The 12,751-nt window shown below is 40.4% G+C and overlaps 1 protein-coding gene across 1 annotated transcript in view; it reads right to left on the reverse strand.

Annotated features, from left to right (window-relative positions):
* LOC134609424 (uncharacterized) overlaps positions 1–12,751 on the reverse strand; it is a 95,172-nt gene that overhangs the window by 42,017 nt on the left and 40,404 nt on the right. The window contains exons 3-4 of the mRNA XM_063453101.1: positions 10,225–10,356; positions 7,665–7,791 (exon numbers count right to left, since the gene is read on the reverse strand). Of these exons, the coding sequence (XP_063309171.1) occupies positions 7,665–7,791; positions 10,225–10,356 (259 nt within the window). The remainder of the gene's footprint in view (positions 1–7,664; positions 7,792–10,224; positions 10,357–12,751) is intronic.

The raw sequence follows: 12,751 nt of genomic DNA on the forward strand, positions 1-12,751 counted from the left end.
TGTGTCCTATGTATAGCTCTGTTTATGAATAGATTTCCAGATAATGGTTTGTACTGGCCCCGAATATATTTGTATAATGTTATCATATCCCCTCTCAGGCGCCGTTTTTCCAAACTAAAGAGATTTACATTTTGTAACCTTTCTTCATAACTAAAATGCTCCATTCCTTTTATCAATTTTGTAGCTCGTCTCTGCACTTTTTCTAGTGCCATGATATCTTTATTTAGAACAGGTGCCCAAAATTGCACAGCATATTCAAGGTGTGGTCTTACCAGCGATTTATAAAGAGGCAAAATTATATTTTCATCTCGAGAATTTATGCCCCTATTTATACATGACAAAACCTTACTGGCCTTAGCAACGGCAGATTGACATTGCATATTGCTACCTAATTTGTTGTCTATAACAATTCCCAAATCCGTCTCGTGTGTGGTTATCCCTAGTTCACTACCATTCAGGGTGTAAAGTGCTTGTGCATTCTTAACGAAGTGGATAACTTTGCATTTTTCTACGTTAAATTTCATCTGCCGGGGGGCGGAGCCTGGGTACCGAGCCGTGCAGACGCACCTGCCACGAGCTCCTGCTGGACAGGCTGAAAACCGGGGTAAAAGCGGCAGCTACATGGTCCAGGGACCCTCAAAGGTGCACTACCCATGTCAGGGGTGCACCGCAAATCCGACAGATACCACCCCGGGGCCCGCCGGAGCCGGGAACACAAACAAACGATTGCAGCCTACTGGGGCTGGAGCTGGTGGGAGACGGACGCTCTCCCCGGCATCAGGGCCCTCAAGCGACAATACGGCAACCTACCCCCCCCCTATGGACCGGTGGGGGACATCCCGGGCCACGCTGGACGACTCGGCAAGAGCGAAAAGCGGACAAGCAGGCTCCACGGCATGCAGGGGCAACAGGCCACCAGGGCCCTGTCAAAATGGCCGCCCAGCACAGGCCCCAAGAGCGGAGCGCCCACTCTAAGACGTTCAAACCTCAACAAGAAAATCTTGACTGGCGTTGCAAGAGGCTCTGGGACATGCTGCATAGCAGGGGAATAACCTACCACAAGGCAGAAACAATGGTAGCCTCTTGGATCAGACCGGCTGCACGACGCAGCCACTATAGGCGCATACCTCGGGCCTCCAAAGCGTCTGTCCGGCTACGCAGGTTCCAGCAATCCTTAAGGCGGGATACGGTGCCATGTCTCTCATATGCACGCTCCCATTTGCTGTCACACAAACCCGGGACTACTACACAAGCCACCCGTACGGAACACTCACTGGACAGGACCATTGCTGGCCAGCGCAGCATGAACCAGCTCCCCACCGCTAACGCTGCAACACAAGGGGTTGTGCGGCTGCACATCCCCCGAAATACCACCGGAGCTGACTCCAGGCACAGCGATACCATGTATAGGGGCTCCGAAGGAGGAACTTACTATGGCACTGACCGGGACTTACCAATGAGGGGCATAGGCTGACACACCTATAGCATAACCTCACTAGAGCCATGCCTTGCAACTCCGGGTGAAGCTCTATACGACCGACCTACGCAGCGGCCACGCTCACATGGGTATGAAGGGGTTAATGCAGACTCTCTCCTTTGCTTTAGCTTAGCCTGACAAACACCTAGCAACTATAGTCCCCAAACACCCAGATGATAACCCCAATAGCATGTCATGCATGTTTGAATCATACCACAGTGGTTACCTACTCACAACTTGCTTAACCCTCAACACAGTTAAACAATCTCCTGACTAGAAAGTTAAGCGGTGATAATCTATGTTATGTTCTGCAAATATCTAAACAAAGTACAGCTATACTGTTGATATCCTCAAAAATTTGTGCTTGACCAGCCATGTATCTCTATGTTTCATTGTTTGTAATATGCTTGAGGATTGCCTTTGGGGTACCTCACAAGCGATTGTTATACGCTTACGCACTACAAAAATAAAGAATTTTTTTTTAAAAAATGTCATCTGCCATTTTAGTGCCCAGTCCCCCAATCTATCCAAATCCCTCTGCAGCAAGGCAATATCCTGCTCACATTTTATTACTTTACAAAGTTTTGTGTCATCTGCAAACACTGATACGTGGCTTTCAATGCCCATTTCAAGATCATTTATAAATATGTTAAATAGAAGCGGTCCCAAAACAGAACCCTGAGGGACACCACTTACCACTTTTGTCCAGCTTGAAAATGTACCATTTATGACAACTCGCTGTACTCTATCCTTAAGAAATGTTCTACCCAAGAACAAGAATATTCATCTAGACCAATTTATTTTAGTTTGAAAACTAACCTATTGAGAGGAACTGTATGAAATGCCTTGGCAAAATCCAAGTAGATCACATCCACTGCAACACCCCGATCTATATTTCTACTTACTTCTTCGTAGAATGCAATTAGGTTAGTTTGACATGACCTATGTTTCATAAAACCATGCTGATTATTGCTAATAACAGTTCTTCCCAATGAATTCCTGAATATTATCCCTTAATAGCCGTTCAAATAATTTCCCAGTCACAGAAGTTAAGCTCACAGGTCTATAATTTCCAGGCAAGGATTTTGAACCCTTTTTAAATATAGGAACAACATCTGCCTTCCTCCAATCCTCCGGTACAATACCTGAAACAAAAGAATCTTGAAAAATTAAATACAGATCACATATTTCCCCACTTAGCTCCATAAGTACTCGTAGGTGGATACCGTCAGGCCCCGGAGCTTTATTTACATAAATTTTCTTTAATAGCTGTAGAACCTTGTCTCGAGTTATCCAATCACGAGTTATCTGCAAGTTTGTTGCAGCAATCATTTGCATATCTCTTGCCATAGGATCCTCATTAATATATACTGAAGAAAAATAGTTATTTAAAATTTCTGCCTTTTCCTGTTCTTCATTGACTAACAGACCCATCTCTGTTTTCAGTGTACCTACACTTTCATTTTTTTAGAATTAATGTACTTGAAAAATGTTTTGAAGTTGGTTTTGCATTCTTTGGCTATCAATTTCTAATTTTCTAGTTTAGCCACTTTAATTGCCTTTTTGCAAGTATTATTGGCTTCCTTATATCTTATATAGGATGCCTCTGATTTGTTCGATTTAAATGCTTTAAAAGCCCTTTTCTTATTTTTAATCTCTTGTTTTACTTCTCTACTAAGCCACGTTGGTTTTAATTTGTTTCTTTTATATTTATTACCCAATGGTACATACTGTGAAATGTACCTTTCTAATATTTGTTTGAATAGTTTCCATTTTTCCTCAGTGTTTTTATCACTAAGGAGTTTATGCCAATCGATATGTTGTCGAGCTGCCCTAATCTTATTAATATTGGCTTTTTTTTTAATTATACGTTTTAATATACCCCACGTGCTTTTTTGAGTTTATTTCAAAAGTTACCATATTGTGATCACTATTTCCCAAATGCTCCCCTACTTGAATGTTGGTTAAAAGATTAACATTGTTTGTTATAACGGGATCCAGACAAGCATCCTTTCTAGTTGGTGCTTGTACCAGTTGTGACATAAAGGTGTAATTTAACACATTCAAAAACTGGATTCCCCTAGCTGAAGTACTAGTCACTCTATCCCAATTTATGTCCGGGTAATTAAAATCTCCAATAATTAATGTGTTCCCCCGATTTGCAGCTTTACCAATTTGCTCTAACAGCAGTTCTTCCTCATTAATATTTACATTTGGTGGTTTATAACATCCCAACCAATAATGTATTACCCTTTGTTTGCCCCAAGCAGATATCTACCCATATATATTATATATATTTTCGACTGATATTGATTTTTTTTATTTAGAGCCGATACCGATAATCTGTGATAATCATGCCAGTCAGATTTTTTTTTTTTTTTATGTATCAAGAATATGTGTGTGTGTGTGTAGTGGATGCAGTGAAAGTATTTGATCAGTGGATGTGGAATGTGTGTGTGTTTGTGTGCAAATATGTGCAGTACCTGTCTTAGTGCCCCCCCCCTTTTCTTTTAGTGGTCCCCTCCCCCACTTTACCCAGTGTGACTTTTCCCTTCCCTCCCCTGTACCTTAGTGTCCTTCCTTAATGTTCCTCTCTCCCCCCTAGTAGTCTTCACACCTTCCCCTGTCCCATAGTGTTCTTCACCCTTCTTGCCTGTCCCATATAGTGTTCTACCACCCCTGTCCCATAGTGTCCCTTTCTCCTCCTTGGTCCCCGCTTCCTGCTCCCCCCCCCAAAAAAAAAAAAAAAATTAGAGGGGCAAAGGTTTAAAAATAAAATCTGGTATTACTTTACTGAGAGGGTAGTGGATGCATGGAATAGGCTTCCAGCTGAAGTGGTAGAGGTTAACACAGTAAAGGAGTTTAAGCATGCGTGGGATAGGCATAAGGCTATCCTAACTATAAGATAAGGCCAAGGACTCATTAAAGTATTTCTAAAAATTGGGCAGACTAGATGGGCCGAATGTTTCTTATTTGCCATCACATTCTATGTGTCTATGTACCCGGCCTTATGTATCAATAATATTTATGTGTGTGTGTAGTGGATGCAGTGAGAGTATTTGATCAGTGGATGTGGAGTGTGTGTGTGTTTGTGCAGTGGTTTCAGTGTGTTTGTGTGCAAATATGTGCAGTAGGAACTCCCCTTACCTGAGTGAGTTTAAGCATGCGTGGGATAGGCATAAGGCTATCCTAACTATAAGATAAGCCCAAGGACTAATGAAAGTATTTCTAAAAATTGGGCAGACTAGATGGGCCGAATGGTTCTTATTTGCCATCACATTCTATGTGTCTACAGGGAGTGCAGAATTATTAGGCAAGTTGTATTTTTGAGGATTAATTTTATTATTGAACAACAACCATGTTCTCAATGAACCCAAAAAACCCAAAAATATCAAAGCTGAATATTTTTGGAAGTAGTTTTTAGTTTGTTTTTAGTTATAGCTATTTTAGGGGGATATCTGTGTGTGCAGGTGACTATTACTGTGCATAATTATTAGGCAACTTAACAAAAAACAAATATATACCCATTTCAATTATTTATTTTTACCAGTGAAACCAATACAACATCTCAACATTCACAAATATACATTTCTGACATTCAAAAACATAACAAAAAGAAATCAGTGACCAATATAGCCACCTTTCTTTGCAAGGACACTCAAAAGCCTGCCATCCATGGATTCTGTCAGTGTTTTGATCTGTTCACCATCAACATTGGGTGCAGCAGCAACCACAGCCTCCCAGACACTGTTCAGAGAGGTGTACTGTTTTCCCTCCTTGTAAATCTCACATTTGATGATGGACCACAGGTTCTCAATGGGGTTCAGATCAGGTGAACAAGGAGGCCATGTCATTAGATTTTCTTCTTTTATACCCTTTCTTGCCAGCCACGCTGTGGAGTACTTGGATGCGTGTGATGGAGCATTGTCCTGCATGAAAATCATGTTTTTCTTGAAGGATGCAGACTTCTTCCTGTACCACTGCTTGAAGAAGGTGTCTTCCAGAAACTGGGAGTTGAGCTTGACTCCATCCTCAACCCGAAAAGGCCCCACAAGCTCATCTTTGATGATACCAGCCCAAACCAGTACTCCACATCCACCTTGCTGGCGTCTGAGTCGGACTGGAGCTCTCTGCCCTTTACCAATCCATCCATCTGGCCCATCAAGACTCTCTCATTTCATCAGTCCATAAAACCTTAGAAAAATCAGTCTTGAGATATTTCTTGGCCCAGTCTTGACGTTTCAGCTTGTGTGTTGTTCAGTGGTGGTCGTCTTTCAGCCTTTCTTACCTTGGCCATGTCTCTGAGTATTGCACACCTTGTGCTTTCGGGCACTCCAGTGATGTTGCAGCTCTGAAATATGGCCAAACTGGTGGCAAGTGGCATCTTGGCAGCTGCACGCTTGACTTTTCTCAGTTCATGGGCAGTTATTTTGCGCCTTGGTGTTTCCACACGCTTCTTGCGACCCTGTTGACTATTTTGAATGAAACGCTTGATTGTTCGATGATCACTTCAGAAGCTTTGCAATTTTAAGAGTGCTGCATCCCTCTGCAAGATATCTCACTATTTTTTACTTTTCTGAGCCTGTCAAGTCCTTCTTTTGACCCATTTTGCCAAAGGAAAGGAAGTTGCCTAATAATTATGCACACCTGATATAGGGTGTTGATGTCATTAGACCACACCCCTTCTCATTACAGAGATGCACATCACCTAATATGCTTAATTGGTAGTAGGCTTTCGAGCCTATACAGCTTGGAGTAAGACAACATGCATAAAGAGGATATTGTGGTCAAAATACTCATTTGCCTAATAATTCTGCACACAGTGTATGTACCCGGCCTCAGTGAGCCCTTCCTTTAAGTCCGGCCAGGTACATGAAACATAAGTTCCTTTACCGTGGTGCGCACTGCTCCGCCACACAGAGTGCCTGGCAGGAGGGATAGCTGTGCGCCCACCTCCTGCCGGTCACTCCGATCTAGCGCCCTCCAATGGAACGGTGCGCCTTAGGGCAGCCACTTGTCGAGCCTTATGGATGCGCCGGCCCACTCATTCATTATCGGTATTGCCTGTGATATTGGCCGATACTTACAAAAAAAAAACGGAATATCGACAAAACCAATAATCGGTCGAGTGTGTGTGTGTGTGTATTTAAATTATGGTTAAACAGACATATCGTCAAATTCCAGGTTTTATTTTAAATTTTGTAGTCATTATTAATAAATATATATCTAATTTTGTTCAGGAGAAGCAGGGCTTTCATTTCACAACACATTTATATAAGAATCTATTTTATATGAAATCTAAAAAAGTGAGAAATTAAGACATTGTTATTTTCTTTGTTCCGCATGGCATTTTAGCTGTGAATGTCATAATACTGTTGGTTTTAACTGCAATAAAATACACATATTTGTGTTCAGCGATGTCACACTAGTACAAACCATGTACAGGTTTTATAGGGTTTTGGAAACTTACAGGATCAAATATAGAGCTTTCCCCTACACATTTGCCAGATTGGGCATGTTGCCTTTGAGACTATATGGCAGCCCAAGAAAGAAAATTAATGCCAAAATGGAATACCATTTGCAAAAGTAGACAACCCAGGGTATGGGTTTTTTAGTAGACACTTAGTAACTAACCCTGGCCAAAGTTAGTGTTCATATTAGTTTTTTTGCATTTTTCACACACAAAATGCAGTTTCACAGATGAGATCTTCGTAATACGTTTTTCTGTTTTGAAACACTCATATTTGTGTTCAAAGTGCGAAGTCTCCCGAGTACATCAGTATCCATCATGTAAAGGTTTTATGGGGTATTAAAAATTTACAGGGTTAAATATAGGGCTTGAAAATAAAATTCTCTGGACTTTCTGCCTGAGTTGTCAGGCAGGTCCCTCAAATTGTAATTAATAAAAAATTAACTTAAAGATTATGTAAATATACACACAGAATTTAAAAATATGTATATTTATTAGGTACAACTTTATATTACACTTTGATACCCCTGCAGGCACTGCTGAGGCTTTCATCGCGATCACATTGCTGGAAGGGCCAGACTTGCAGTAGGGGTGTGGGGAACACTCCGTTGAGTACATCACAGAAGGCCCAAACTCTGTCTCACTTGATTGTATAGAGTAAAGCATCACAATAAATTAACAAGTGAACAAACAGGTTAAAATAATCATGTGGCATACCTTTACATGATGCTGATCTTGCTGAAAACTATGTAATGCAGAAAATAATGACTCTTCCCAACGGTAAAGTTTAAACAGACAGTTTGCCCGATTGCAAAATAGCACTGCCAACTCCTTTCTAAAGTCCCTGTAAGAATTTGTAGAAAGAGGGGGAAAAAAAATTTCAATGTTTCTACCTTTTATAATATCATACAATATCGTATCTTTAGAACAGTGGTTCCCAAACTGCGTGCTGGGGCGCCTCGACGGGCACACAGGGGAGCCGCAAGATATTTTCCCGGTGCTATGATCAAAGCACCGGGAAATCTGCCTCCCTCTCCCCTGCCGGCTATGCAGGACCGGAGGGGAGATCCAAAATCTCCCTCTCCGGCCCGCTAGCACTGAAATGCTGGCAGCCGGCAGGGGAGGGATAGAGGACCCGGGGGAGCGCTAACCTGCAGCTTCGCCGGGTTCTCCTCTCCAGGAAATTTCCCCCTCCCAGGCAAAGGTAAGCAGGTGGGAGGTGGGGGGGGGGGGGAGGAAATACAAATAATTTATTTTTTATTAAAATTAAACGGATTAATTAAATAAAAAAAAAAAAAAAAAAAAAAAATATATATATATATATATATATACACACACTTTACTGATATCTGCCCTCCTACCCCCACAGACCCACAATAACCCCCGATCAAGTAGAGTATAGTGACATTATATCATAATATTGGCAGTATTATATCATTATATGGGCAGTGTGTGTATAGTGATTTTATGGGCAGTGTGTGTATAGTGATATTATATCATTATGGGCAGTGTGTATAGTGACAAAAATGTTTCCTTTTTTAATGTGGTGTATATTATAATTTATGAAAAATTTAATATGAAAAGATCCCTTATTTATTTTATTGGCTTGTAGTTTTTCATATTAGATTCATTAAACTCATTAAAAAGTCTAATAATAAAATTATAGAAAAAACTATTTCAAAATCATTTGGAGAAATAAAAGGTCATTTTCAGTTTCCGGCCAAGGACATCCTGAAGTTTTGGTTTCGGACCAGAATTTTCATTTCGGTGCATCCCAACTAAAGAGTGCTGTAGTGGTTATTGTGCCTGGGTTGTTTCTTTAATCTACCAGTGCCCCTCCCTAGATTAGGTTCTGGATCTGCACTTGAACGACAAGCATTTCTGCCGAACAGCGGCCCAGTATATGGTGCTAGGCTGTACATATACAACCTAAGAAATTATTTTAGCTTGGGGTGACTTGGAAAAATATTGAAATATTAAGGACGCCTTGAACCTAAAAAGTTTGGGAACCACTGCTTTAGAATTTGCACACACACATTAAATGCACGCATATCTTGTTTTAATTTTTTTTTATAAATGTATAACTTACTTACTATTAACATTTGACAGAAATTACTTCTACAATTACAGGTGAATGTCTCACAGCATTGCAAAGTATTTTGAAACATCTTCACTCCCTACATTAGAATTATTATCAGCATATAGCGCCAACATATTTTGCAGCATTTTACAATTTTAAAAGGATGACAAGAAAATATAGGAAAATGAACTTACATATGATCAAGATATGAGGCAGGCAGATATACATAGTTAGGGGTCTTGTCCAATGACACTTACTGATGAGTAGACAGAAGCTCTACTATTAGCGCCATTGATATAACCCCAGCTGTGCAGGATCAAGTCACTGGCTGAGGGCCTCAGCTGATTGCTACCAGCCACTGAATGCTTCCCTGCACAGCCTTAGTATAGCACAGGAACATCCGGAAGTAGAGGACACATTGGCAGGAGACCAGTGGACTTACATAAGTTGGCTAACTGTTCAACAAAAGGTTTGACTACCTACACTGGAAGTGCCAAATTACTCCTGACACCATAACAACAAAACTGGTCTGTTCTGGTTACAGAGCTTGGAGAGTTCCCCTATATTACTATTTAAAGGCAATAAGAGCATAAACCTCATTCCAATCTCTTCCATGAATTGTTGAGCAGGTATATATATCAGTTTAAAGGAAACTATAGTGTCAGGAATACAAATGTGTTCCTGACACTATAGTGTTAAAAGCTCGTTCTAGTATTTCCCCCCTTCCACCCCACCCCAATTAAATAAAAAAAATAAAAAATAAAAACTTTTCCAGGGCTGCGCAGGTCTGTTTCACCTAGCTCCATACCCACTCTGCCTCAATGGCTGTGCCAATCAGCATCTATTCATAGAGATGCATTGAATAAATGCACCTCTATGAGGAATGTTCAGTCTCCATGCAAAAGAGTATTTTCTCTGAAAAGGCAGTGTTTACATTTAAATGCCTGCAGGGACCTGAACTACAATAACCTGTAGTTCTTCTGGTGACTAGTGTTCCTTCAAGGTGTTAGTCAAAATAGTCTCTGGATCACTAGTTAGAGTCAATAAACTTGCATCTTGTAATAATATTCAAACTACCAAAGTTTAAGATCAAAACAAAAATGACAAACAGAACTGCTATATAGAAGAAACATTTGTTTGAGGAATTCTACAATTTAAACATTATATAATTATTGTTCATTTATATTATACAATTACCCTGTAAAAACAATCTGAGAAATGATAGTTATGGCTTCATCATATTTTACAAGAGCTTGTGGATAGTGGCCTTTTTTATAGAGATCATTCCCAGCTTGTTTTAGCATGTCTGCAATCACCACTGGATCAAATCTGCAAGAGAAAACCGATCAAATTAATTTGTCAATTAATGGTATGCACACCATGATGCTAAAATAAATAAAGAGAAATAAAATATATAGGGACATAGTAGTTTTTTTTGTTTTGTTTTTTAAACTATTCATGAATCTTAAAAAAAACTTCCCAACAGATACCACCTGTGGTTTCTCTCCAGGACCCCTCTGCCAAGATTTGCTCCTTCCTGCTTTATGTAGTGGTAAGCACAATGGTCTAACCTGCTATCATCATATTTAAGGGATCCTCTAAATACTGCCATGGCTTAAATTCGCTCAAATACTTCTAGTTTCAAGATTACTGGCAAGAGTCCATGACAGCCGCATCCCATATGTGGTGGTTGGCCTAATGACGAAAGCTGAGCAGAAGTGTGTGGGTGTTGTTGGTGGAGATTGTCAGCTGACCAATTTCAACCAGAGTGTCCATAGTACTCAGAGTGGTATAAAAGGAAATGTGTAAACTCTGCCTTAGCCATACCTCCAATTGTCCAGGCAGCTGTGGTTGACCAGTGACCTTTATTTATTGTTAAATTGCTTAAAAAACAAACAAAACAAAAAAAACACAAAAGGTGTAAGACTAAATTGAGTGGCATTGCCAGGGCACTCTAACCTACCCAACAAAATGAAATGGTTATAGTGTCCTCCATCTCTCAGTGGTAAGCACAGTAGAGCTCTAAAATGGATGTTTCATCATTTGATTTCCATGTGTTATAAGTCACTTTCTATAGAAAGCCGCCTTTGCAGTCTGGTCTCCTGAAGTTCTATTTCAGTTCTGTTCTTGGCTGTGACCGGTCAACGGATTCAAGCTGACCATGCAATCTTGACTACAAGTTCTTTCCAGTCTTGTATGGTGCTTCAATTTCATGTATTCCCAATATTTTGAACAATGAATATACATCATTTTTGGCAACATCGGATTCAAATATTTGCTACAAGAGAGTAGAGTGTGAATTTAGATGGATATTTAGATGTAGCAGGTATTGTGGCACTGATAATATTTAAAGGAGTCATATTTCCCCTATTCACAATGTACTTAAAGGGACATTCCTGGGCACCAATGCAGCTTTAATGCATTTGATAGAATTTGGCCTCGTTACTATGCTGTATTTTTTGCATGCTCAAATATTTATAGTTTTTGCACAAAATAAAGGTTTTGCATAATGCTGTACCATAAGCCTGCCCCTTGAATTGTACTTCTGATCATTCAATACTGTGTGTCTGGGCTGTTTGCCTTTTTGATAGGGAAGTCCTTTTCTAGAACGAGGGGGTATTGCTTGAAACATTCTTCAAAACATTTATTTGATGCAACAACTATAAATAATTTGCAATTTTTATAGCGCTTCTCTCCCAGTGAGGCACAAATCACTTTACATATATACAAACATAAAGAAATAATAGTTAGATGTTTCTGATGGTCAGAGGAGTGTACTGAATGCCTGATGGAAGAGGAGAGTCTTTAGTTTTTTGGGTTTTTTTTTATTTTGTTTTTTAAAGTCTCTAAGGACGGTGCCTCTCTAATGGAGCACGGTAAAGAGTTCCAGAAGATAGGGGCAGAATGCCCTGGAGTTTGTCTTTATTCTGGGCACTGTAAGTGATGAGAACCGCACTCCGTTCCAACGGCCAAGGGTGCTCCAGAGCAGGACCAGCAATCCCAGTACAATAATCCAAGAAGAAAAAAACTCACAGGCACTCCAACTTCAAGCCGCAGGCAGATTTATTATGACAGAATGCAACGCAACGTTTCGACCGGAAAGGTCTTTTTCAAGCTTGAAAAAGACCTTTCCGGTCAAAACGTTGCATTGCATTCTGTCATAATAAATCTGCCTGCGGCTTGAAGTTGGAGTGCCTGTGAGTTTTTTCTTCTTTATTCTGGGCACTGACAGGAGGGATCTGCTGGCTGACCGATTTGAACGAGATGGAATATAGGGTGTCAGGTGTGCTTTTAGGTACTGTGGGCTTTGACTGTTTAAGGCTTTGAAAGTCAGCAGGCCAATTTTAAAATAGAGAACAGGTGTGAGTTTGGTCAGTAGTCTGGCTTCTGCATTTCGTACTGTCTGAAGGCGATGGAGTTCATTTTCTGGGAGGCCTAAGTAAAGTATATTGCAGTAACCTAGCCGAGAAGATACAAATGCATGGATTAATGTTGGCATATCATCCGGTGGAATTAAGTGTTGTATGCTGGCTATGTTTTCAGATGAAAGTAGGCAGATATTATGGAGGAAATCTGCCTTTTTAAATAGTCAAGTCAATCAGCACTCTGAGGTTTTGTACCTCTGATGAACTAATCAGTTCAGAGCCTCCAAGCCAGTTGGGTGATCATGGGATATTTTTGTTGCCCTGGGTCTCCTCACCTTAAGTAACTAACTCTGTTTTGT

Source organism: Pelobates fuscus, chromosome 4, assembly GCF_036172605.1.
Source record: "Pelobates fuscus isolate aPelFus1 chromosome 4, aPelFus1.pri, whole genome shotgun sequence".
Classification (NCBI taxonomy): Eukaryota; Metazoa; Chordata; class Amphibia; order Anura; family Pelobatidae; genus Pelobates; species Pelobates fuscus.